At 42.4% G+C, this 27821-nt stretch overlaps 2 protein-coding genes across 2 annotated transcripts in view; one reads left to right on the top strand and one right to left on the bottom strand.

Moving 5' to 3' along the window:
* The window catches only part of homer2 (homer scaffold protein 2), a 29649-nt gene extending 22235 nt beyond the window's left edge, over positions 1-7414 (top strand). The window contains exons 6-9 of the mRNA XM_075480039.1: positions 1678-1834; positions 2361-2471; positions 3936-4016; positions 5532-7414. Coding sequence (XP_075336154.1) covers positions 1678-1834; positions 2361-2471; positions 3936-4016; positions 5532-5720 — 538 coding nt within the window. The 3' untranslated portion in view covers positions 5721-7414. The remainder of the gene's footprint in view (positions 1-1677; positions 1835-2360; positions 2472-3935; positions 4017-5531) is intronic.
* Positions 7415-8195: 781 nt separating this feature from the next.
* Positions 8196-27660, bottom strand: whamm (WASP homolog associated with actin, golgi membranes and microtubules). The gene is made up of 11 exons (XM_075479644.1): positions 26995-27660; positions 25729-25902; positions 25068-25218; positions 20812-20981; positions 18406-18613; positions 15374-15552; positions 14841-14927; positions 14622-14717; positions 12178-12586; positions 11528-11670; positions 8196-10788 (listed from the first exon to the last, which is right to left on the bottom strand). Exons 1-11 carry the CDS (start codon positions 27568-27570, stop codon positions 10633-10635), a joined length of 2349 nt encoding a protein of 782 aa, XP_075335759.1. The 5' UTR covers positions 27571-27660; the 3' UTR covers positions 8196-10632.
* Between the last annotated feature and the right edge of the window lie 161 nt (positions 27661-27821).

The raw sequence follows: 27821 nt of genomic DNA, 5'->3' as shown, positions 1-27821 counted from the left end.
TTTATTCAGCATCAGCCTGCAGCCTTATGAGGGTGTTGAGATCAATGCGAAACTCCTAACACATGTTTCAAAGCATTAAATACAACACTCGCAAAACTGCTCTTGAAGTGTTTTTCTCTCATCTTTGTTTCACTGCAAAAATATCAGCATGGACCATTTTTGGCCTCGAGGGGAACAGCTGGTCATTAATAGACAGATAAAAATAAACTTTAATATTGTGTAACGGTAAAAAAAAAAAAAAAAAAAAAAGTTTGAAATGAAGAACACAATTTCTCAGGAATTTCTCTTCTGCACTTGTCTCATCATGACTAAAGAGATTAAAACGATACATTTGCACGCTAATTAATGTGGCACCAAACTGTGCTCATATGTTCTCCCACTTTATTTAGTTGCTGCTGGGATGATATCACATCTCCAAAGTGCTCAGAAATCACGATCATGATCTCCTCCGTCTGCCTTCCTCCACTATGGTGCTTTCGGCCCTCCATAATCCAGATGCCCTGTGTATAAATCAATAATTGCATGAAGCACCAGATGTAGTTCCAGATGGGATTAAAATGACTTTAGGGGAGCTAAGTCAATTAAAACTATAGAAAGTTAATTTAACCGGCATTGGTTCTGGGTAAAAACTGACTTATTTGATCCAGGTGGGAGAGGAAAAAAGAAAGGAACTGCATTTTTTGTACTTTCTTTAGAATGACTGAGGTCAGCAAAATTTGCTTGTAATTACTGTATAAGAAATCCAATTGATGTGACCTCTCAGTAACTGCCCTGCATGAAACATGTACATTTGTTTGTTGGTAAGTTTACAGTTATAGAAATATGAAGATTTTTACAAAAATGACTGAGTTCTGGGATGTTTAATATTTTCTTTAGTTTTATTCTTTTCTTTTCTTTTTCAAAGCACAGAAACTGAACTGTTCAAACAGGACTTTGTGCTGCTTTTCTCTCAAAGTGGAAGACATGCCATTGCTTGAACAAAATTTATACTTCAAAAAAGTCTCTCTGAAGTGATGCTTACGTGTTATTACATCAGGTCGAATTTATTTTGATCATTCAGTAGAGACCAATTTACTCAAAAGAGTTGCTCTGCAATATAATGAACCTCAACTGACTGTCTAATAGATCCAACCAAACTGGAAATTAAATTCTAGGCAAAGTCCTAGGGACATTTTTTTGGAAATGACGTGTGTAATTTAACGATTTATATGTTTTCATAAAAGTCAAAACAAAGCATTGTTGAGATATTGCTTTGTTGAAGTGCCACAGCAGTGAAAGAGATGAAGACTTGAGAAGCGGTGCAAAGCTGTCCTTATTTGATGGAGAGTGGAACACTATAACCCAGCCGTAGATAAGGAAGAAAACAGCAATGCAGTACAACCTCTCCAACCTTACTGATAAGACAGAAACACACACACTGGTATGAAGGGAAAACATACTGTAGGGCTACAGCTTATTAGATCTTCAGGACTATTCCCATTTCTTCCTTTCTTGTCTAAATATGCATTGACATTGCAATGTGCATAGTGGCTAATTAAATGGTTACAACTGGAAAGACTTCTGTAGCATTATGTACCATGTCAGTGGGCATGAGCTCCAGCCCTTTCACACTGACTGCTCTACACTTGAACTTCCAAGAAAAACAATCCTCGATTTCTCTCTCTGTCTGTCTGGCAGCAACACCAACGCCAAGAAGTGGGAAACCGAGCTTCAGGCTTTAAGAGAAAATAATGCAAGGCTTGTGGATGCACTGCAGGAGTCTTCGGCTAATGTAGAGAGCTGGAAGAAACAGCTTAGTGCCTGCAAGGAAGAGAGTGACACGCTCAGGGGAAAGGTAATACAGTCGCACTCTCCTACAGGGAGGCTGAATCATGTACACAAACCCATCCATCCTGTTGAAAGAGACGATGAAAAAGAAGAAAACTGAGTCCTACTCTATCCCAAAATGATTAGATTCTCTTTGCAGGTTTTCATGCATTAATTAAAATCTACACAGTGGGATGAGTATATACCTCACAAAAGTTTCTGCACCAGTGTACTGTAATACTGTTTTTCCTGCCCCAGAGTCTGATCCCAACCAAAAACAGCCATTTAACTTTCATAATCAGTGTGGGCTGTGTGTGCAGCTGGGCTACTGTTGCAATATTATTCTTTATTTTTACCAAACTGCTTCCTTTTTTTTATTTCTATACAATTTGTTGTCAAGATGTCACCATTCAGGATTTCCAATATATCCAGTAATCCACAAACGACACGCATCAGATAAAAAACCAAAAATGAGAATATGCTCTAAAAGTTAGTCACGTTAACCACGGACCATTATCACAGAAAACCTTCAGTGTCCCTTTTCATTCTTTCAGATTGCAGAACTAGAGGCTCAGTGCAATGAAGCCAATCAGGAGAAGCAGAAAAATGCCCAACTGAGCATTCGAGTGCAGGAACTGGAGGCTGAGCTGCAGGACAAACAGCAGGTGAGACTGCTGAAACAACCGGCTCGGTCAGCGGAGCTGCCATGTCTGTAAGACCTCGTAAAACAGTGGCTTGATATAAGTACACAGTTTATTCTGTTAACTGTGAATTTATGGAATATGAAATGAATGTGTGGCCAGGTGTCTTTCATATTTAACGGTAAAATCGCAAAAGGACCTCTTAAACCAATATAACATTGGATTTTGCATTAAATCACACATTACACTCAATTATTGAAACACTTTCAGTTTATCAGTTACCCTCTGCATAGAATTTCTCAAGCTCAAAGCACATTTTGACTATTTGTTACCCTGCGGAATATTGCCTTAAATAATTTTGTAGATGAAATACACAAAAAAAGGAAAAAAAACACTACTTTATGGAGCGTAGACTCGTGCCATCTTGTTTTCTTTGACTAACAGTCCTGCTGATACGGCTTCACATTGATACAAGATGAGGAAAACCTGCAAACATTTTGACTCAACTAAGTGTTCAGGTTTTATTTAATGCTTCTCATTACAGTGTTTAAAAACGAGGCTGCTTAGTGTGGAGACACTTCCAGACTGCCTTAGGCAAACAGTGTCTGGGATATTCGAGCTTACCACCTGGCAGCCACTGTATTAATAGAACATATACATATTTCCTTGGACAGTGGTATATCTCGCACAACAACGGAAGGAAAGTTGTTCAAAGAGCCTGAGCTTATTTTGAACGATGGCATGTAAAGAATCGGGCCCACTGGGAGCTCCAGCATTTCCACTATTTGGTAAATCAGCCGCAACGCCCCAAACACTGACCCAAGGGCCTGGAGAAAAAGGCTCAGTGTTTTCAGAGCACTGATCCAGCAGGCAGCCCACAGTGGCTCATCTGCACAGTGACTCACTGCCTTCTGGAGATGCACATTCTCACTACCTCCAATTAAAAATGGGCCAGTGAATTATTAAGGATTCACTGTTTGGAGCCATGTGCTCACCAGCTGGAAACTAACAGAAAAAAAACTACTTCAGGTTACTACAAAGACACAACCAATTATTACTTGTCGCGGAAAGGTTAAGAGCAAGAACGAATGCTATGAAACTGTAAGTTGTGAGTCTGGCTGAAAGCAGCAGAGGGAATGAAAGCCATTTTTCAAAGCCTTCATGGATAAGAAGGAAATATTAACACTTAAACAGAATAAAGGCTACTTCCCAAGTATTCATTTTAAACGGATGTTTTTATTTCTGTACAGTCTCGTCTGTATTGCTGCCATCTCTGTTTATGAACAATTTTTTCTTTCATTTATTTTTTTAAGAGTGGTGATATAGTTTGTCAATTTAGCCTTTTAGGTTTTAAATCTCCACATTTAAGTGAAAAAAGCAAATGAGCCAATTTAAAATCATTCTGAAGTTAATGATCTTTACAAAAGCATGTGGACAAAAAAAAACATATGATTTGTTTTATGATTGTTATTTTTTTGTCATTTTCAGGAGCTGGAGAATCTTAGGAAGCAGGCAGAGATAATCCCAAAGCTGATGGGCGAGTGCGAGACTATCACCACAAAACTGCAGGTATTATTTCAAAGCACCCAGTAACAAACCCATTAGTATAAAGGCATGGCAGAGAGCTATGCGTACGCACGTGAGGACACGATGACTGTCACAGCGACCTAGTACACAGGCTCTGAGGCGTAAGCAGCTCTTTCAAATGGAGGTAGAGAATGAGTTCCTATTCATCATTCTGCTCGAGGCCTCGACACAACATTCCTATCACGTGTCTCACTGGCGCACATTGTAGTTACTGTATCTATTAATAAAGGTCTGTGCCCAGCTCAACGCTCAGATTATTACCTCTTTGAAAAGGTTTATCTTTCTTTCTCATCTATAAAGCAGAGACGCATTAACCTCAAAGCTCATGAGTTTCTGACATTTTCTGTTTAGTGAACAAAACATCTCAAGTTGTAAAGTTTTAATGATCAGGTCTCAGAACAATATGCGAAGTGTGTGGGCTGTGCCCGTTAGATTAAGTTTGTGTTGAGAAAACCTGGAATAAAACAGATTTCTCACATCTTCTTTGTAACAAAGCGCACCTCTAAAGCGAATCCTCATTGAGTAATAACCAGACTTTCTGTAAAACCAGAAGAGCCAGGCTTTGTGAATGACTGTTCTGGTGGTGCCAAGTCTGACATGAGCTGCATTGATACTGACGCTCATTTCACCCCGTGCTGACTGACTCAGAGCAGGATTTTATCATCCAAGCTGTCATGTATGTGCTGCCTTTCAGCCCTGGCATGGAGGAGAATTAAACCAACAGTGGCATGCCTGAAGTTCTTGGGCTTAACAAAACTTGACTGCAGGGTTTGTTTCTGCACTAGCCTGCTGGATGAATGACAGTGGCTGGAGCAGGAGTTTATCTAACCGCCTATCCAAAGTGAGTAGAAGCATAGACAATGGGATTTCTCAAATACTTTTGACCATCTGTGAGGCCTGAACTAATCCATTGTCATTTAGAAGTGGCAGTTTTTCCCATGACTTAAACATGTCTACCCACTCCACTTCTGTGTTTGTGGCTCCCCTCTATTTAAAGATGACACCCCATGAGCAGATCAGGTTTCAGGAGTCAGCTGGAGGATACAGTCATGCAGACGCAACTCCCATTTAGCACTCCTATTTTAAACTCCTCCCTTCAAAGGTATCTCTGGGATTAATGTGGCACTCATGTCGCCTGCTTGTCTGAAAGGCTTCCTTTGACCCTCCCATCCCCACACATGCAAAAAAAAAAAAAGTTTCTTCTGGATTAATGGTTTTCAGATCATGATCCTTTTTTACATTTTAATTGCAAATGTTGAAGTGAAATTCCTAGAGGCGATAAAAAGGAAATATTTTAATCTGTAAATTAAGAAACACTTCCTTTGGTTTGAAATCTGCTGAGGCGGCATCTATTCTGTTGAATGTCGAATGCTTGAATGCTCCGACTCCCCTCCTAAAACAGTCATTTGACCTCCGTGGAGCCATCTTTTGACTTTTTTTTTTCTTCTTCTTCTTTTTATTTCTCTAATAACCATTTTCTTTAACTTTCATAAACAGGCTGCAGAGACCAAGAACAAGGAGCTGGAGGGGAGGATAGGGGGTCTTCAGATTGACATCGACGACAGTCAACAAAAACAAGGAAACATGAAGGGCGAACTGAAGAAGTTCATGGATATTCTGGATGGAAAGATAGACGAGCTGCATGAGTTCAGGCAGGGCCTCTCCAAGCTAGGTGCTGATAACTAAGAAAAGTGCTGCTGAGCTGAAAGGGTGAGAGGTCGGGTACAAGGGATTCACTACAGTATGTCTTCAGGGCGGAAACTTTGTGGCACCTACTCCCCCAAGGTGATGCCCACTCTGAAACTATCAGCTTTGGCTTCTTATAAACACTGCTTTGTCAAAGAGAGATGTTTGGGAGAGGGAGATTGTCATGCTAAAAAGAGGAAGACCAGCGTGCCCCACCAAGTGGCTCCATTTTGTGTGCGGGCATTATGAAACTAGACTAAGAATCACACTTTGAGCTTACTCATCCGTTTCTGTGAGGGGGAAGCTGCTTTAAAAGCTGGTGGTGGGTTTTTTTAGATTCTGTCCTTTTTCCGAAGGCTACAGAACCTCTACATAAACAGTCTGAGCTAGAGTAGAAGAGGGGACTTAAAAGGGCTAAAATGAGCAACGCAAAGACATGCTATTCAGCATAACTCAAGTAATAATTGGTGTAAATCCTTGTGGCCCCCTCAGACCATTAAAGATGAAGTCCCTCTACAGACTGTCCTCGTCGTTGCCTCTCGTCTATCTCAGGTGTGTTGGAAGACAGATTATATGCACATTAATGACAGCGGCCATGACACAAAGTGCCTCCGGGTGAGTCTAAATCTCCCTGGAAAGGAAAACTGGCCAAATGATGATCATCATCACAATAACGGTAACTTGCTGAGTTTGAGACAACCTGAAGATAAACAAACATCCTCACTGATAAAATGAGAAGAAACCCAGACGGCTGCGCCCATCCTGAGGATGTTGGTGTGGTGTAAAACTCTAAGGACAAAGCAGGTGTCTGCATAAAGACGACTCAGAGGGGACTGCAGTGGGAACTTTTCTTGCAGGTGTTTGCAGTAAACTGTCCTTTTTGATTAGATTTACATATAGAAGGAAAACTCTTGTCTCAGGAACTTTCCTTCTGCAACATCCAAAATAATAGTAACCCCATCTCACCATGTGTGTAGTGTAGTGTTTTAAAGGACTTTATGCGTGCATTGGTATTGCTGTTCATTTGTAGAACAAACACGTATGTCTCCCAGGCTGTTTATGTGCTTCCTGAACACTTGTTTTTGTTATGGTGGCGGTTATGTTTGGATGTGGGGACATGGTGCTGTTCGACGGGTGGAAAATGTGAAAGTGTTCTTCACCAAAAACATTTAGATAGATTGGGCCTTTTCGCTAAAAACTCTTGTTTTTGTTTTTTTTTGTCTTGCACATATTTATTTTTGGTGCCTCTCTGCAGATGATATTTCTAGACCAAGTAAATCAACCTTGGTCTGTTGCCCCTGTGAAGAATAAAGTATTCAAAAGATACCAAACTCTCAGGATTGAGAGATTTTTTTTTTATTATGATAGAGTTGCTGCTTATGGAAGTCAAATTTGAATCTTGATACATTTTTAAATCAAAGGCACATGATGTAGTAACATATTTGCTGTGTAATACTGTGACATAAGATTATAGTTCACATCATTGTTTTGGTCTTGTCGTAAGACTGAGATATCTAATGAAGGGATTTCTTGCTTATTGTTCTGTTTTTTTTTCCTGTTTGTAACCCACCTAAATCCAGATAACTCAACATATGATTCTTCCTGTTGAACCAATGCCTCTTGTGCACTTTTGTGATTCCTGTTCAACATTGTACAATAGAACTGACAATTGGTAAAATTTAGTTTAATTACAATGACGCGTCTTTCTTCTTTTATAAAAAAACTTGTAAGAGCTTCACAGGGACAAAAGGTGAGGTTTCCTTAATCAGCACTTAATCAGTAACATTAAAAAAAAAAAAAGCTTTCACAGATTCAGGCAGCATATTTCTAAGCTTCCAGGCTTTTCCTCAACCAGTAGGTCAGAACAGGAGGTGGAATGAACCTTCAGAGCCGAGTCCAGCGGAGGCTCCGCCAACACAAGTTTTTCCCTCTGTCGATTTACATAAAACTATATATAGTTACAGACATAAATGAGGTGAGATTTAATCACACTCAGTAACATGTATCAGTTCCTGAGATCAGAACAAAAATTTGCTTGTTTTAGAACTAATGGGGGGGGGCGCAACTCGTCTTCATGGCACCATTGTAGAGGATTTTAAGACGTGTTGCCATGACAACTTTATCCCTCGCACTGTTTTTTTCTTTCTTTTCTTTCCCCTAACTGTTTTAAAGATTGACTAAGAGACGTGGACCTTTCAGTGCCACATTCCAAAAATGTATTACATGAGAACGGATGACAAGACAAGCGAGGATCTCTAATTCCTTTTTCACCTTCAGACATCAGCAGGTTGGCACCAGTAGAAAATTATTAGTGCAGTTTAGGCTTCCATTTAGTGCTTGAGTTATTAATTAATCAACCAACTAGGTCCCCTGATTGAAAATTAAGGCAGCTATAATTTTCACCACAAATTAATCTGTTGACAATTAAAAAAAAAAAAAAATTTTTTTTTTTTTAAATCAATCTTCTGGTCAACAAAATGTTAAAGGGGGAAGAAACAAAGCACAGATACCATCATGAAAAGTGCAGCAACAATGCAGAGTCCAGCACTTGTTGCAAAAATGTGCTTCTTAAGGTCCTGATTCCACACACATACCCTGATTAATCATAACATAGAAGTGAAGTGAGCACTGCCTACCTCGTCCCAATGCTGTGTTCTGCTGGGAAAAAGCTGCATTCTGGTACTCACATGGATGCTACTTTGACACTTGCCAGCCACCTACCTAAAGATTTCTGCAGACGAGTCTCTCTCACACGTACACCCGCACAAACACGGTGGCAACGGAACTCCACTACAGTAGCAGTATATCCCACTGGGACAGCAGTGGCCCCCAAAAAACAGCTATGGATGGACTCTGAGGTGTTCACCTGTCCTCCAAACTTTTCAGAAACCAATCTGATGAAATCTTATGGCATCAAAGGGAAGGGAACCAAAGCCAAATACCTTATCCCACAGGGTCCAAAAGATCTATTTTATTTTGCAACATCTCTGTTACAGACATTCCAGACTTGACTGGTCAGAGCTCAGAAGATGTTCATATTGTTATCAGTGTTTGGCACATACTCAATTTTTGATGCCAGTGAAATCTGTGTGTATCAAGCTTTTTTTTTTTCTCAAATCATTAGTGCCAGACATTTAAGAAAAAAAAAGTGAAACATTAAGCACTGGGTAAAATATGCCTTACTTGCTTTTTTTTTTTTTTTTTTAAATCCGTAGTCAATACCACTTCCATTGAGACTTACAGCAGAAGCAGCATTTCTCTCCATCCCCTGTCTGCTGTTCAATGCTGTCGACTCTCTGCGAGGCTCATTGTGTGACTTCTGGTGAGTGGGCGAGTTGGTGAAACATCATTAAGACACTATGCTGCTCTGTACATGTGTGAGAGGGGGAGAAATGGCACTGCAGGCCACTACAACTGAGACTTGGTGTTACCATAGCAACAGGCTGGGGAATTTCGTATTGATGCACGATCGAATGGTTTGCCAAAATACCCGCCATGCGTGTCTTCTTCAAGGTGCGTGACCCGTCTTCCACCCGAATCACCTGGATGTTGCTGACGGATAACACAGCAGAGTGACAGCAGACCTGCAAACAAGAGCAGCCGCAGCTTCCTCTGCTCTCTAACAGAGCCCACAGAGTCAATCACAGCTGGCTGGGGATGTCTGAGCTGTCAGTACAGGAGAGATATGTTAGAGTGATGGATAGGACTCTATGACTCATCATCGTGGGCTACAAATCTGCCCCAGCACACTCATCTGGGTTCACCAGCGCAGGTTTGATACCTCTGAAGATGTTTGAAGTCATCTCAACTCGGGTACAATCAGCCTGTACAGATCAGGGAACCGCATGAGCAGCCAAAATGGCAAAAGAATCTTAAGACCAATAAAGTTTGAATTAAAAAGAAATTACTTATGAAATGTATTACTTGAACTCCACGTGTTTCCACCTCAGTTATTACCAGCTCACAGGGTTGCCTGGAATTTATTTACTTTTCAAACCATTTCATGCCATTTGTCATGGTGCTTTTTGTGCACAGTACATTGTTACCTTCTCATTTTGGCAGGTTTAAAACTGTCATCAAGCTTTTGTTAGGCTTTAAACAATGATTGCGTAAAAATGAAACACATATTTACCAAAAACAAACCTAACATTCTATATACGTCAATTAACTTAAGGCATCATAAAGGAAGAAATAACAGCTCATTTGTAAAGTGCACCCATGTTGGGCCTTACGCATTCACACCTCTCTGACACACAAAGTAAAACAGACAGGGCAAATAATCAGCAGCCTTCACCACAAACAGTGACAGAGGTCTTACATGTGTAGAATAAACCGTTAACAGTGCCGCTCTTCAACATTACTCCTCTTTTGTTGAGCAATAAAGATGCCCTCGTTAATGGAACAATTACTCGGATTGAAGTACATTCAAGATCACAAGCTTCGATTCAGAGAAGTTGTGTGTTGGAGCTGTATCTACCTTCAGCTCAGGCTGTGTAACAACCTCACAACAAGCCCTCAGACACACAGTTGGGAACATTTCCATCATTTACACACTTTAGTACTACTACTTGGTTTGCTTTATAAAACACAACCAGCCGTTCAATTCAAGATTTCTGCAAACCAGAAACCGCTTTAGAGGACATTAAATCTTGATTCTGCCACCTACAAGTTAGTTGGAAATGAGCCATTTTGGATCTATTACAGCATCTCAGAGCTACTCTGACAAGACCAATAGGATTACTGTGTGACAGCTTCAACACACTGCAGTGTTCACGTCGGGGGAGGCGTAATCCCGTCCTTGTTATGAAAAAAAAAAAAAAAAAAGCCGCTTTTTCGTGAAAATTTGGCAGAAACAGAAGCTGGAGCACAGAGCCGTGAAGAAAGCAGCAGGGGCAATGTCAGACCAGAGTTCTCAGCTGTCCCAGTCTGTGCTCTGCATGTCGTCGTCACCTCTGTCGTCTGAGTCTGAGTCGGCTGACACCTTCTTCATCCGCATCATGGCAGCTTTGATGCTGCGCTCGAGCTCGTTGTCTCCACTGTCCGGGACTCCTGCTCGTGCAGCAACCACCTGCATCACGACAAGAGTCAGTTTAACTTCAAAATACTTATACTAACGTGACTCTGCTGTGTGTCCAAAGTAGTTTGTATTCACAATGCGGAGGGAAACACTGCATTTGCATCCAATGGGAAGGAAGGTAATAACAAGAAAGATAATATGTTTACGACTTCTGATGCCAGCTGATGGTCTTTCTTGTTTTGCTTTGTGGCTTCTGTTTTAATCAGTAAATGTTTGCAAAATAACATCATACCATCTAAACCGCAACCGGGAGTGGAAATGAAATGAAATGAAATGTACTGTTTAAGAGAGGAGTTGGACATGTGAGGGTTAAAAAAGAAAAAAAAGAAAGGGAAATGTTGAATCTCCTTTAACATTGGACTTTGGGCAATGTGGGCAGTTTATTGCTTTTTCTGATGCTTCCGGTCCACTTCAACAAGCTTTCAAAGAGATCAGACTTTCTGCATTTGTAATTATGACTCAAGGGTTGTCCTAAGTGTATTAACAAGTATAAAACTGATAATTCTTCTGACTTGATGTGAACGCAACAATATCACAGGTGTGAATAATGAATGAATGAAGGCTGACGTGTATTTTCCTGGTATTGCGAGTGCTGGCTCCCTGACGAGTTTTCATGAGTTGCTGAGACACGCGAGCAGCAAAGACCCGCTGCTTTTGTTTTTAGTAACACTTGTGCTCTCCCAACACTGTTGTGAAAAGAGAGCCTTCAGAATCTATAACAACATCTAACCTTCTTCAGGGTGACTCCCTGTCGAATTGCAGACATTAGGCTGCCTCTCGTGTCCTCAGCAGGGGCCGCTGTCCTGACAGAGGGGACCTTTCGAAGCTTAATCTGTCCACGCTGCAGTGAGGCCAACACTTCATCCATTGTTCCTGCAGTGAGACAAAAATGACAGAAAAACACTTTAACAGCAACACAAGAGGCTTCACCAGAAGTACAGGAATCCATTTTTAGTGATTTCATGGTTTTTATTCCACTGCTGATGAAGGCTCTAAAAGAAAAAAGTAAGAAATTCCCATAAGGCAGATAACATAGAGCTTGCCTACAACTGGTGTGTAAAGTTAAAAACAGCTTCCTTTGATTCAGCCTGACAAGCTCAAAAATCAAAGCCATGCTGCTCTCGGCTGTGTCCCTGGAGCTGAGTGCACATCAGCCGGACTGCAACTGTGGTAAAATGCCTCCTCTGGACTCATGGGACACGTTGGGGATATGGGACAGAACAACATGTGCCGGTGCACACACGCTTTTTACATGTATTAGCACACATAACCTCCCCAGCAGTAAAACAGCACATCCTGCTCCATTCATACTGCATTTTTCTTTTTCTTTACAGATAAATAAAATGCTGCTTTATACTTTTTTTTGTATCACAGTCTCACCTATATTCTGTTTGAGCATGTTCTTGGCAGGAAATGGAGGGTCCTCTTTTTCACTGAGAGGCATCGGTGTGTCCACAGGGGAGGGTGAAGCTTGGACAGGTGGAGGCGGCATGGCAGGCGGCAATGGAGGCGGCGGAGGTGGTAGTGGTGGTGGAGGGGGCGGGGGAGGTGCAGTAGGGCAGGTCAAAGCAGGAGGTGGCGGAGCAGAGAATATCTGAACTGGGATGTCTTTAGGCTGCTGTTTTTTGAGTGCTTTATTGCGTCTGGGTGCCGGGCGGTTTGAGGTTGGGTCCTCAGAGGAGGCAGAGGGAGAGAAGCTGATGATGGACAACGGCTGAGAGGGACATGGGACTTCAGAAGACGACAACCAGGACCGAGGAGTCTTCAGGATGAACTGGCCCTGTCGCTTCTTGAAAAAGAACAGTTTCAGAAAGGAGGACAACATATGATCTCATGTTCAGATAGAAGATGAACTCTGCAACAGCTAATGTTCTTTTGCAAAAGCATTGTGACGTTTAACTGAAGTGATGGAAGAAATGTCTACAAAAACGCAAGTTTAAGGATGCTGACAAGAGGTGAATCCTCACAATCTACACCTAAAGAATCATCTTGAAAAGCAAAAGAGAAACAGCTGAGACAATGAATTGCTTGACAAAAACAATCTCACCAAAAAGGCCGTTTCAGGTTGTGACGCCATCAGCTATTTAAGAGTCTCTAAAGCTTGTTTCTAAATGTTAATTTGTGTAATCAGGTGGCAGCATAAGAACTCCAGAGATTTCCAACCTAGTAAAAACTACAAACTAAGTCCAAACAAGAGATCATGAACACAAAGCAAGTTGCTGTTGTAATAAAAGTTGTTTTCTAAGACTGAACTGAATTTCAATTAAGTGGAGGGCTATTTAAATGGTGGAAGGGTTGCCTGCTAATCACAAGGCAGCCTGTTCAATGAACAGTTCCTCCACTCCACATGCCCAAGTGTCCTTGGACATAATGACACAAACCCTGGACACGAACCTTAAAGGGATATTTCATTTTTTGTCCTTTGAAGTGGGGTTGTGTAAAGCACTTACGAGTAGTCTGTGTGTTACCTGCAGAAAAAAGCGGTTGGAATGCTTTCAGTTTGGATAATCCGAAGGTTCCCTGACAGGTGAGCGAAAGCCACTCAGAAGGGACACGTGAGGAAAGCAAATTTAACATTTAGAAAAATTTTACTGCAGTTAAAGTAAACAATAAAGAATGGACTTTAACACCGAGTCATTCTTGCGTAAGACATCTGCAACCCGGACAGCAAGACTAAATAAGTATCTGAGGCAGACACATTAAATTCACATTATAGACATCACTTGAACTGCTGTGGAATTCTTTAGGTACAAGCTTTTTTCAGATTGTGATAAATTTGCACTTTTCGTGGCCCATCCCCTGAGCAGCTTTCAGCTCAGTTCCTCTGCAAGGATTCGCTCCTGACTCGCCAAACTGAGAGCAATCTGACAACTGTCGACTGCAGGTAAAACCCGAAAGAAGAAGAATGAAACATCCCTTTAAGTTGCTCCAAATGGCAGACGGTTGTGTGAGAGAGTGCCAGAGTGGATGAATGAAAAGAAAAAAAATTGTAAAAGATTTTTATTTTTTTATTTTTTTTAAATCAAAAAGAACAACATTCAGCATGTTGGTTCATTACAGTTGGCAACACAAGTGAGTTCACCCCTGTGCAGCTTCACTTATAGGTTAAATGATTCAAATTTTAATCGTCTTACACTAAAAATACATCCGTTTCAAATTCAAAAGTAGGATATCATTTTTAAGTAAAGTTAATGTTTTTCCAGCTGCTGTTTGCTAGTTGTGTTGCTTTACATTTCCCTTCCACACAACCAAAATACTGGACACACTGAAATGATTCCCACTTAGTAATGCCAATGACAAGTCAGGGGAATCATAGTTCATTCCCAGAGGACCACCAGTACATCTTTGTCACTATTTTTTTTTTTTAAAAGATAATTTAAGTAATACTTGCTAAAAATGCTTAGTGTTTAACATCATCTAAATGTAAAAGCTTGGATCACGTGTCAGCGAATCTTTACCACAAACAGTTTGTAAACCAAACCACCAACATGCTCTGGTTCCCACATAAATGTTTAAAATCTACTCTCTTTCATTTTTGGAAAGTTCAAGAAACGAAAGTGAGCGAACGGAGACATAATAGGAATCCAGAAATGGGCTTTTGAATGTTTTATTTGTGAAATATTACCAGCTCTGGTGTGAGACGGTTCACTACCACAAAGACTACCTCATTTAAAGCATGAGATCATCAGAACTTAGTTCATTCCTGTGCTTGAATTTTCAGGTGAACTATTGAATGATGAAGGTGTGCATCAGGAACCTCTGAGGTTTCATTAACGGAAAAAGAGCCAGAGTAGGAAGAGAGGGAGACAATGAGGGAGACTAACCTCTCTGAAGGATCGTAATCTGCTCAGAGTCTTCTCTCGCTCCAGGTCCACCCACTGTTTCCTCCTCTGCTCCTCCTCCTTCCTCTTCTCTCGTTTCTGCGAACAACAGAGGGAGACACTGAGAGCTAGCAGAGAAAAAGAATTGGATCCAGTTTCATCTGCCGCTTCTGCTGGTGCAGGAGTGTCTGTGTGGGTTGCTTTGTTGCCGTGGTGACGTACCAGGTGAACCTGGTGATGCTGGTTGAAGAGTACAGAGCTCTGCTTTCCTGCCAAGTGCTTCTGCTCATGGGCCTCGATGCACTGATCCTACAGACACGCAAAAGTTAGGAAAGCAGATACTCAAAACTACTAAGGTGCAGTTTGTCATAGACACATATCAGTAAGTATAAAAGCAACTATGTCCTTCCTGTAGATAACAGCAGGTGAGTTGTGGGTGCCTCTAAATAGGGTCTTTTTCCAAATTTACTCAGTTATAAATTGGATAATCAAGCTGAAAGTCACACAACGAGCAGAATAAGAAAATGCTGCTTAAATCACTGTCAGCTAAAAATAAAACAATATAGCTAAGGCATAAAAAAAACTCAAGAAACAAGAGGGACAATAACTTTTTTTTTTTTTTTTACAAATACTTCTGCTTATTTCCACATCTACTGAAGTTTGCCCGAGAAAAGAACTAAAATGAGGCAGAAATGAATAATTTGATGAGACTGAGACGTAAAAAGCAGACGACTCTCAGCTGCACTCTTCCACACCTTTTTGTTGCGGAGGTAAGCCCTGCGGGCACAGATGTTGCCTCTCTTGGTCTCCAGGGTCTGTAGGCGTCTCTTGAGCTGACTGATAAGTGGAGACTGATGAACACCAGTGTGGACCAGGCTCTGCAGCTCCTCAGGATCCTCACACACATCATAATACACCACCTCCTCCTTCAGTTCTGAGTCACAAACACAGTCCAGTCACTCCGAGTCCAGCCCTTCTCTATTTAACTCATGCAACCACAATTCCTCAGATGCTACTTTTGACTATACCAACTTCTCTTTTGTCACCATGTTGACTCGATGTAAACTTTTCAAACAGGACATACAATCGGGTCTGAATTTTCACGTCAACCAAAGTTGTTCAGGTTACACCAAGTCAGGGAATCTTATTCATTTGAGGTCTAATGCTAAAAATAACTCTGAGATGACGTGTTTATTGGAAGCCTACTGTCCTTTTCCCAGCTTAGAGGATGAATCATTACTCAAAGTCAATGGAGTAAGTCAGCTTTCTCACTGGATTTAGCTAAATAATAACTGAAGTTTGAGAAATTACTGTTGTTGCCTTATAAATTAAAGGAGAATTCCTGCTATTTAACAAACATATCCCATCTGTTGGAGACCCACAATTCAACCCAGAGGCTAACCATAAAAGACAATTTTGTAATACTTTAGTATATGACTTAGGCGATCGATTTGTGCGCACGCCTGTGGAACACGGAAGCTGAGAGAGGTAGGTGCGCTGTTTTTGAAATCTCAAAATGTATAATGTCTGTGCTAGCTAATGGTATGGTTAGCCCCTGGGTTGAATTGTATTGCTACTGACACCACGGCCAATCCGGTAAAAAGTATTTTGATACACGTTAAGACTAAGCCTCAGGAAAGGTTAAACGCTTGCCCGAAAGAGCCCGCTTTCATGGAAATCAGCCCAATTGGACAACTTTGCGCAGCGGGCATGAATATTTCTCGCGGTTTTCCCTTTGGCAAACTTCCCTGGGTCTCCAACAGATGGGATATGTTTGTAAAATGGCCGGAATTCTCCTTTAAGGCAGAAATCTGCAAATGCAGTCTGAGTAAATGTATCATTAATGTATTGTCTTAAAGGGATAGTTCGCCTCTTTTGACATGAAGCTATATGACATCCCATATTAGCAATATCATTTATGAACATTGACTTACCCCCCTGCTGCGTCCTATAAGCCGAGTTCCAGCCGAGTTTTGGGGTCCACGAAGCTAGTCCGGCTAGTTGGCTGGGGCTTGAAAAATAAAGCGTTTTGCTTCTCAAAAAAATATGCGTTTAAAAGAGTAATACATTTGAATCACACGAATCGTTCTGATGAAAAAGTCAGACCTCACTTCGCTTGGCGCTATTTTTGCCTCCCTTGATATCAATGCGTCCAATGTAAACTTTGCAGACCGAAGTGCAGACCGAGCAGTAAACACCGTAACAGGTGCGGCTATCGCTAGGTGGCTCGGTCTGCTCTTCGGTCTGCTCTTCGGTCTGCTCTTCGGTCTGCTCTTCGGTCTGCTCTTCGGTCTGCTCTTCGGTCTGCTCTTCGGTCTGCTCTTCGGTCTGCACAGTTTTACATTGGACGCATTGATATCAAGGGAGGCAAAAATAGCGCCAATCGAAGTGAGGTCTGACTTTTTCATCAGAACGATTTTGTGATGCAAATGTATTACTCTTTTGAACGCATATTTTTTTGAGACGCAAAACGCTTTATTTTTCAAGCCCCGGCCAACTAGCCGGACTAGCTTCGTGGACCCCAAAACTCAGCTGGAACTCCGCTCACAGGACGCAGCGGGGGGTAAGTCAATGTTCATAAATGATATTGCTAATATGGGATGTCATATAGCTTCATGTCAAAAGAGGCGAACTATCCATTTAAAGTTTTGGAAAATCTGAAACTTTGGAAACTTAGCGAGTGACCGCAAAGACCTATAAAATGATAATAAACCTTTGAATATATTCACATATCATATATATATATATATATATATATATATATATACAAATATATTCTAATAAACAGTTGATGTATTCCAACAAAGGCATGGGAAAAGTCTTATTTCAATTATAGGCTCCATTTTTCCAAACATAAAAATCTCTTCTTAATTTACAATATTCACTCTCTTGCCACTTTCACACACATTGCTGCTTGGAAAATAAACCTGAAAATCATATAAAGGTTGAATAGTACATGCAGCCAAAGTCATGACATAAACAGACAGGTGGACACACACAGCATGGCAAGCTGTACACACACCATGGAGGCAAACATCCCATGTCCCTTGTGGAGCAATTAGGGAAATATTTACAAGAACAAAATGAACTATTTCCCCACAGTAAACCTTTTAAACAACACACTGAGTGAAAAAAGCGACCACATGACAAACCCCCCCCAGGGCAGAGGTGCAAAGTTGTTTTTCAGTTGTTTCTTTGTATGTTGACAACATATAAAACTCTGACATCCACACAGAATGGACAGAGTTTATGTTCAAGTCCCTGTTCTGTTGATGGAGCCCTATTAAATAGGCATGTGTACCATTGACTGTCACACAAACATAAGAGGGAGGGTCTGAATTAGAAATGATTGCTATGTTTTTATAGTCCTGGCACCCTGTGCACAGTCACTGGCTGGTGTCTACACGCCCTCTGCCTTCAGATGTTCTCAATGCATCAATTTAAGAAAAGAGGGAAAACAAGGAGGGTGGTTGTTTCTGCACAGAAACACACTCTTCAACTGGGTGACTGTGAGGTATTACTTTTGCATCACTCTATATGTTGTTTGCTTTGTCTACCCTCACTATTCTCTACTCCTCTTTATAGTAAAAGCTTGCGATTATGATTTTAATGGAAGGGAATTTAAAAACACCTTTTGGTTTAACACAGGCTACTGTTGGTTTTAAGTGGATTGTACAATGAAATCAGCATCTCTCAAAATGCGATGCTTTCAACCTCTCCCCAGATGCAGTTTACACAAATCTACTGCTCAGCCCGGTTACTTTCGGTTAATGAAGTGTAAACATACCTTTAGTCTGCCGCCGTAGGGTTTCTATCTGAGCCACAAGCAGCTGCTCCTCATTCTTCAGGATCTCAAACTTGGCGTCATATAGTTCGAGCTGAGTTTCATAGAACTGCAGTTCCAGCTGGTCTACCGTGTCCAGTTGCTGACCGTCCTCAAACGTAGACCTAGAATAAGCTCTCTGGTTCTGGGCTCTTCCTGGCAGGTTTCCTAGCTACACAACAATGACATGTGACGCCCCTATTAAAGGATCATACTGGTGGCTTTGTAAAAACAAAAAATCACAGTCTATGTATAGACTGTGAGCACTGTGACACAAATGCTTGCTTCTTATAGCTGAATCAGATTTGGAAGTACTTTTAACATTCAGTCATTGACAACAGTCATTGAAAATGAAGATCCCAAAAGGCTTTTTGTTCCACAACATTATCAGGAGGAAAAATAAAGAATATGGCATACAGTGTGACGGATCTCAGCCCAATTTTAATCTCTGCAAGCTTTCATAGTGTGAGCAAATGAGCCAAAAACAACAGCTACATCCAATTCTGGGCAGTAATATTAAGTAGTAAGAATCCTTGACGTGTACTTTATATGTACAGACACATTCGAAATAAATGCAAAACCTTAAGGGCTCTATGTCAGAAATAAATACCTACTCTGTCTGGATATGACACGAGAGCTGCAGAGACTGAAGGGAAACGTTATATTTGCTAAATATCTAGGCCCCTTTGTTTTGTTATGTTGCAGTCTTGTGTAAAAATGAATCAATTTCTCACTCAATTTAGTCTCACTACCACACAATAACAAAGGGAAAGCAAAATATTTCACAGCCTTTGCTCGGCACTAAACCGAAGCACAGCTGAAAGTGACTGCAGTATCAAGTATTCCTGCAAATGACACCACAAGCTTTGCATATCTGGATTTAGGGATTTTCTCACATTCTGCAGATTCTCTTAAGCTCTGTCTGGCTGGATGAGGACTTTAAGTTTGTTCAAGAGCTGTGTGACTGGGTTAAAATTGAGGATCTTGCCTGGCTACTGAAAGACATTCACAGAGGTGTCCCTACGCCACTTTAACCTAGTCTTGGCTGTGTGCTTCAAGTTATTGTCCTGTTGGAGTTCTGATCACTGCGGAGCAAGTTTTCACCGAGTTTTCCTCTTTATCCGGCCAGCTTAATGGTCTCTATCTGAAATGTGTCTCTGTACTGGCTGCTGGGAAACACCTGGGACTGAAGCCAAACAGTTAAATCTTTATGCCACTAGAAAAGAAAATCTTCTTTCTCATAGTCTGAGAGTTCTGCAAGTACTTTGTTGCCAACTCTAAAGAGATTATCCTGTGTCTTTAACAGAGGAGAGTCCTCTGTATGACCACTCTTTCTGTCTATATCTGAAGTTCAGCCAGAGTGACCAAGAAGTTTGAGTCAACTCTCGAACTGAAGCCTTTCTCCACTTGGCTGGAGTGGATAACCAGCTCAAGACAAGGTGATGGTCCTTCCAAATGTCTTAGATTTAAGACTCGTGGAGTATCTTGTTTGCAAGTTGGTCTTTCGACCTCATGGCTTGGGTTTTTCTCTAAAACGCATCAGGTATGTGTGATACAACGTATGAATTTAAATCTTATAAGCATTAAGCTACAAAAAGCAATAAAATGTGTGAAATGGGAAGGGGTCTGAAAAAAAGTGTCCCGCTGTGACATCTGCAGGCACAATAGTGCACTCATCAGAGTCGTGGATTATGGTGCCACCAGCACAAAATTCTGCGTAGGTGCGGCTCACTGATCTCATTAGAAACACTCGCACACAGATGTCTATGCAAAGGCTCACGTTGGTAGATCCCAGCAGCATCCTCAATCCGGATTTTTAAAAAGCTTAATCAGATGAATAATGCAGCAGGATGCAGCTGAAGAAGGTGTTCTCTACTTCCAAGAAAAAAAAAGGAGAAAGGAAGAAAATGCGGCACGACACCTTCTCGCTGCAAGAAATGTGCAGCAGTATTTCCATAACGTGCTGTGATCCTGATGCAGTCACAGATGTGCATGAAGCTGGCATGTTTTGAATATACAGACACATTCGCTTATTCATGCACACAGGTTTCTGGGGGTGTATCAGGGGATTTCTCTCGTGTTTTTGCAGAGGCTTTATAAATAGATCAAAGGAATCCAGCAGCAACAGATTCACATCAGACTAGAATACCAAGTGTGAGAGCAAGCAGGCATTGTGTCATATCACCATAGATTTACAACTACTACAAAGGCAGAGTTTGTCTTGGTACTGAAATTAATAGCAATTTCAGCATAATAAGTCTGAAACCATACAACTGTGTCAGACTCCAATATGTCTTTATGGAATGAAATGACTAATTATAGAACCACAAGACAAGCTGTTTATGTTAATGAACCAACAGTGAGACGTACTTTTTCTCTGATGGTGTCTTTCTTGCGGCTGAGACACATCTCTGCGGCTCTCATGTGCTGCAGGGATTCTTTGGCTAACAGGAAGCGCAGTTTCTCCAGTCTAGGAGCTGCAGATGCCCAGGCAGCAGGTCCAAAACGACACTTATCTTCCTCCATCTGTTTTAACATACCTGAACATGTATACACGGATGGGTTATATTTACCTATCACACAAAAGCATCAGCAGATATATACTAACAGGAAAGTTGGTGCAAGTCTCTAAAACTGACCACTGGGTCTTTAAACAAATCTCAGTTGGTCATCACATTTGCCAGCAACGTAGTTTTGGATCTCGAAGGAGAACTTACCAAGTTAATAAGCAGAAATCCTCAAAATAAAATCTCCGCCAAATAACTCACGGGATAGACAGCAAAACAAGCATCAATTCCCCTGATTTCCTTGTTTTTACTTAACGAACCTCCAAACTAAGAGATGTGAACACAACACAATTCGACTCTGATTGTCTGGGTCACGGCTTGATTAAAATAAGGAATTCTTAATCGTAAAAAAAGGATTCATGATTCAGCACAAACGAGTACTAGAGTTGCAATGACAAGTGCATTATGGGTGAGGAAAGCAGACATAAGCTTGAAGGCATAGTGTAGAAGGGTAGTTTGCACTCTAAATGAGTCACGTCCGCCTCTTTCTTCCATGGAACATTGGAGAAAATCCACCCAAAGGCCGGTGTTCACTGAAAACAAGACTGGCTTTATTTATCTCCTGAATTTCTTGTTGCTACGTACCAATCAAACCTCAGACTTTGAGAGGTAACTTTGGCAGCCAAAGACTGTTATGGTGCTGCCCGACGTCAACACATAATGTAGTACGAATGGCAAAGGTATGGTCCAGTAAAGTAGCTCGCCAGTTTTTCTTGACCTTCTAAGTAAACATCATAAGGTTAAGAAAAGATGGTAGAAGCCATGTGTAACAAGTTGGTAAAAAACAGCCACTCTGCTATGAGAATCCGACCACACTTAAAGGGGAAGTTCGTTGTTTTGTTTTTTTTTAAACTTTAAACTTTAAAAACTTATTTCTGGCATAAAATACGTTCAGGCCCAAACGTATTGTGAGGGTCTGCTGGGAACGGCTGGCGGAATCCCCTGTAAGGAGGAGTTTCAACTCCCACCTCCGGCAGAGCTTCAACCATGTCCCGGGGGAGGTGGGGGACATTGAGCTCGAATGGGCCATGTTCCGTGCCTCCATTGTTTAGGCGGCCGACCGGAGCTGTGGCCGTAAGGTGGTCGGTGCCTGTCGTGGCGGCAATCCCCGAACCCGCTGGTGGACGCCAGTGGTGAGGGAAGCCGTCAAGCTGAAGAAGGAGTCCTATCGGGCCTTTTTGGCCAGTGGGACTCTGGAAGCAGCTGATGGGTACCGACGGGCCAAGCGGAACGCGGCCTCGGCGGTTGCTGAGGCAAAAATTCGGGCTTGGGAGGAGTTCGGGGAGGCCATGGAGAATGATTTCCGGACGGCCTCGAAGAGTTTCTGGTCCACCATCCGGCAGCTCAGGGGGGGAAGCGGTGTACCGTCAACACCGTGTATGGTGAGGGCGGGGCTCTGCTGACCTCAAGGACGTCGTGAGTCGGTGGGGGGAATACTTCGAGGGCCTCCTCAATCCTACCAACACGCCTTTCCGATGAGGAAGCAGAGTTTGGGAGCTCGGACGTGGGGCCTCCCATTTGTGGGACTGAGGTTGCTGAGGTGGTCAAAAAACTCCTCGGTGGCAAGGCCCCGGGGGTGGATGAGGTTCGTCCTGAGTTCCTCAAGGCTCTGGATGTGGTAGGGCTGTCTTGGTTGACACGCCTCTGCAGCATTGCGTCGACATCGGGGGCAGTGCCTCTGGACTGGCAGATCGGGGTGGTGGTCCCCCTCTTTAAAAAAGGGGACCGGAGGGTGTGTTCCAACTATAGGGGGATCACACTCCTCAGCCTCCCTGGTAAGGTCTATTCGGGGGTACTGGAGAGGAGGATAGTCAAATCTCGGATTCAGGAGGTGCAGCCAGGGCGTTGAGGGGGTCCGTTTTGGCGACCTCAGAATCGGGTCTCTGCTCTTTGCGGACGATGTGGTTCTGTTGGCGTCCTCAGGCCGTGACCTTCAGCTCTCACTGGAGTGGTTCGCAGCTGAGTGTGAAGCGGCTGGGATGAGAATCAGCACCTCCAAATCTGAGACCATGGTCCTCGGCCGGAAAAGGGTGGAATGCCCTCTCCGGGTTGGGAATGAGATCCTTCCCCAAGTGGAGGAGTTCAAGTATCTCAGGGTCTTGTTCACGAGTGAGGGACGAATGGAGCAAGAGATTGACAGATGGATCGGTGCGGCGTCTGCAGTGATGCGGGCTCTGCACCGGCCCGTCGTGGTGAAGAAGGAGCTGAGCCAGAAGGTGAAGCTCTCGATTTACCGGTCAATCTATGTTCCTACCCTCACCTATGGTCACGAGCTGTGGGTAGTGACCGAAAGAATGAGATCGCGAATACAAGCGGCCGAAATGAGTTTCCTCCGCAGGGTGTCTGGGCTCTCCCTTAGAGATAGGGTGAGAAGCTCGGTCATCCGGGAGGGGCTCTGAGTAGAACCGCTGCTCCTCCGCATCGAGAGGAGCCAGATGAGGTGGCTCGGGCATCTGGTTAGGATGCCTCCTGGACGCCTCCCCAGTGAGGTGTTCCGGGCCCGTCCCACTGGGAGGAGGCCCCGGGGAAGACCCAGGACACGTTGGAGAGCCTATGTTTCTCGGCTGGCCTGGGAACGCCTCGGGGTCCCCCCAGAAGAGCTGGAGGAAGAGGCCGGGGACAGGGACGTCTGGGTTTCTCTGCTTAAGCTGCTGCCCCCACAACCCGACCCCCGGAGAAGCGGAAGACGATGGATGGATGGATGGAAAATACGTTCATCTACTCACCGATAACAGTTTGGGGAAAGTCGGCGTCCTTCGGACAATATTGAGATAACTCGATATCTGCGTATATCCATATAACAGGAGAGAACAGGGCATAGAGAATACAGCCCCTAAATAAGGCATTGTCTGTCTTTATTTCACCAATACTTTAAGACGAATGAATGAATGAACGCTACTATTGCACGGTTAGTTCAGAGCTGCCATGTTGTTGTTATTAGGGGCCATCAGGGGGGCTTTCTACACACGCATCTACTGGGATGACATCATCGACGGGCGCCGCAGCAGCACAGCTCATTCACTCTGCACAAAACTAGCAGTAACACACTACGTGTGAAGTTAACCGACCATCACAGAGCACAGAGTAAATAAGCTGTGCTGCAGCGGCACGAGGTGAGTAGATGAACAAATTTTATGCCAAAAATAAAGGTCCAGGTTTCTAAAAAAACAAATTTCTCCTTTACGACAAGTGGTGCGGTTTTGCATTCGTGAAACTACAGCTGTTCAAAGAAGAATTTGCATGAAAAGCACAGCGTGTACGCTGGCTAATGCGTTCCTATCAAACTGCTTAATTGAGGCCAAATGATATGTTTCATATTAGTATAATAAGATACAATTAAAAATAAACAGTCACAAAAGTGAAAGATATTGTCACAAGCTGTTTAAACTCACCCCTCCCGTCCTCATTGTTTACATGAACCCCAGTTGGGATGACTGTATGAAAATAACCCCTTTGAGTTTTGTGGCCGTCAGAACTGTCAGACCCGGGTTATCTCCACTTCCTGTTTCCTTTGGTAAAGCGACACTAAAGGAACCACTGCAGCTTCTTTCCTTTGCGTGTAGTGACTGTGAATGACCCTTAACCTGGTTTGGAACTTTCCCAAGTACAAAGATTTTTTGACAGGATGCCCTTTTTTGCGAAAAAAAGGACAAGACTTGTTTAAAGAAACAACTTAAACTCATTCCATTGAACATATTAATGTGTGCTTTGTTTCCTTCACTAAAGAGAATATGTGCTTCGCACTTTTTCTTTTAAGCAGAACAACTCAAAACGTTTTGGACATATGTGCATGAAAATAGAAGTGACGAAGTTGTGATGAATCTGGATCTGAACACTTTGTTTTCCTCTTATCCTTCTGCCTCTGGAGCAGGTATGTACTCTTGGCCTGCACTTGTTTGAATTTACTTGAATACCTCATAAATAAGTTTTCAGCAGCTGCAATTAAAAAAAAAAAAACAGACTGCTGCCTGCTTTTTCTTTTCCCCGTGTGACACATAAAATTCATTAATGACACGATCCATGCATAAATAAAGGAAAAATAAACCCTGCAACTCATACCAGCCAGAGCCTTTGAAGTTTGTGCAAAGTAGGTGACAGTGATGTCCTGAATCGAGGCGACTGCATCTTCTGCTTTCATTCTCCACTCCTCCGCCTCCTTCTCCAGAGCAGCAATTCTCTTGGGACCCAAGTCCTCAAACTCCAAAGACTTCTGCAGAGAGTCAGAGAAGAAAAAAAAAAAAACAGCAGACAGCTTTACACTCAGTGATGTAGTACATACAGCTTACAAACTGTTAACTCAAAGAAATTAGTCTTTTATTTACGGGGAGTTTAGTAAAAAAAACAAAACACTTTTTCTTGAATGGAGTATCAACACATTGAACTACGTCAGTGGATCCACCAAAAATATCTATATAATCAAGGCCTAAACAGACATGTTGAAACAGTTCAATCTTTCCATTATAATGTCATAAAGTAGTTGCAGTGGCATCATGTTGTAGTTACACAACTATGTTCTGGGGTTTTAAATTAGGATTTGTAATTCATCTGCTAAAAACTTAACGCTGACGTGTGTATTGTGTTGTAAACAAGATTCTCTTCCATTATTGTGGAAGGTTTAGATTCCTTAAATCTATTTTAAAGAAACAGCAAAATGTGTCCCTGTACAAAATCTTTTTACAAATTCTAAAAGAAAAAGAAGAAAAAAAAGCTTTGCATTTACCAGGATCTCCATCTTGTAAAGGCAGGCCAGCTCTCTCATGTCTCTGAAAGGCTGCAGCAGGTACTGGAAGAAGGTGGTGGCGACAGTGGCCAAATCTTGGTAAGCCTCGTCTTCTTCCTCGTAGATTCTGAGCAGCGCGACCAGTTGGCCAGCACTGCTGTGAGTCTGCAGCAGCTATAAGCAACGCAACACATTAACACTATGATCCGGGTTTATTCCAAGCCCACCGAGCCTCGTCTTTGTCGTCAGAAGAGTTGGAAAAACTGAAATCTCTCCAGGGGAGCTGTTTTGTTGTGTACCAATCAGATTCGAGTTGATCCAAGTAATTTCTAAATACAACCCGGGTGGGCGGAAGTAGGTATCTGGGACTTGTAAAGCCACTTCGAGGAGGATTTATAGTTAAATACCACGGGGATTCTTGCAGTCATACATGGATCAGGCCCAACATGTTGAGTTTGATTTTTACACATAAGGCAAAGTTCAATACAACTTTGATACAACAACCTCATACGCTTTTGCTAAATATTCAGTTTGCCTCTGGGTTGTTGTTTCGGACTGTGGATTGTGGAGATGTGACCGACAACGTGACAGTTGCATTTCTTTCATTGCCTCAAACTGTTTGAATCTTTTCTTACAATACTGCCATTTATTCATCTTAAAAGTAGGGAAAACAAACACCAATGCTGAAAGTGTTGCAATATTCAAGACTGTAACACACCAGCTGCAAGTGTCTGCTGTGTCATAGCAGGCCTGCCTTTCAGCTTTACACCACCACTGTGTGGTGCTAGCCCACAGGCTACGCTTGTAACTTTATGGAAATATAGAACATAAAGAGTTATTCACCAAGTCCTGCTTTTTTTTGTGATTCAAATGGGGGGGGGGGGGGCTCCAATGAAACATACTAAATAAGATACAGCCAACAGTTGAGAAATGGGCACAAGACAGGTGGCAAGAAGGCCATCCAGTCCCTAAGATGCGGAAATATTTACAAAAGAGAAGAAGTCTTGAATCCCAGCAGAGACTGTCTATCTGAGTGCTGCAGTGGCAGATCAGGCTCTCTCATTGGCTGCTATTGTTTGTCTTTCACAATCAGAAGAAACCCATTGTTCAAATGAAAAAAAATCCCCTTAAATCAAAATTTTGCAAGACTATGAATACCTTTGGGTTGAACTATATACATATATTTATATAAATATTTATATAGCTATAGAAGTGGCACCTGTGGCTCACTGTAACCTGCTTTTCCACTGCTGTTACACCCCTCACCTGTCTCAGGTGACTCTTGGCCCTTGACATTTCCTCCTGCATCGTCTTCCTTCTGAACTCCTGGAGGTTTTCAAAGTACTCCTCAACGTCCCGCTCATCCTGGGTGAATAAAGTTTCCAGAACTATTTTTCGTCCGCAGAGGTCAATGGCTGTGCTGAAATATTTTTCGAGCCTCCTACACGGAGTATCAAAATCCCTCTCATCGTCATCCTCGGGACCTGACCTCCGATTAAGGAACAGCAAGTCCCAAATGTTGCTCTCCTCAAACTCTGAGAGATCCGGGAAGCAAGCGCCCAGGACGTCCGCCACGCAGGAAAACTGTTGGTGGATGTGTTTCAAATCGTTAACGGAGAAGAGTCCAGCCCAGCTCATCTGAGTGTCGCCGACGGTCACTTCGGCTTTGCGTTTCTGGCGCTGTAGCGTCCGGTTGTGGCAGGTGACTGCGAACTTCGACTCGATGACATTCCACTGCACTATAAAGCCCAGCTTAAACGTCTCGTTTTCTTCAAATATATTACTTTTGACGGCCACCCAACCCTCTAGACTGTCTAACCGGTCAAACTCTACGCTGTCCATCTTAAAAACAGAGGTTTCCCTTTGGCCTCCGAAAAGCTGTTGGCTCTGTTTACAACGTCCGCCATTGGTGTGACGTCAGCTGCATTCAAGTACCAAAGATAATTCGGAACAATCAAAAACTTAAATGTTGGTTGCGTAAAAAAATTATAAAAGGAAAAAAAAAACATTCATGCTATTTACAAGAATCGACCGTTAGAATAGAGGTAGTAACGACATCACTGTATTTTTCTTTCAATGTTTAGCTAAGTAGA

The sequence above is a fragment of the Odontesthes bonariensis genome, chromosome 1 (assembly GCF_027942865.1).
Source record: "Odontesthes bonariensis isolate fOdoBon6 chromosome 1, fOdoBon6.hap1, whole genome shotgun sequence".
NCBI lineage: Eukaryota > Metazoa > Chordata > Actinopteri > Atheriniformes > Atherinopsidae > Odontesthes > Odontesthes bonariensis.
Note: the sequence above shows the minus strand (reverse complement) of the source record. Positions and strands in the feature narration are given on the sequence as shown.

Excerpts from the sequence above, each read along its gene's own strand:
- whamm (XM_075479644.1), bottom strand. The coding sequence starts at position 27,570 with ATGGACAGCGTAGAGTTTGACCGGTTAGACAGTCTAGAGGGTTGGGTG. Across the intron at positions 25,219-25,728 it reads TTTACAAGATGGAGATCCTG|AAGTCTTTGGAGTTTGAGGA; the intron begins GTAAATGCAAAG and ends GACTCTCTGCAG. Across the intron at positions 12,587-14,621 it reads GATTACGATCCTTCAGAGAG|AAGCGACAGGGCCAGTTCAT; the intron begins GTTAGTCTCCCT and ends TTCTTTTTCAAG.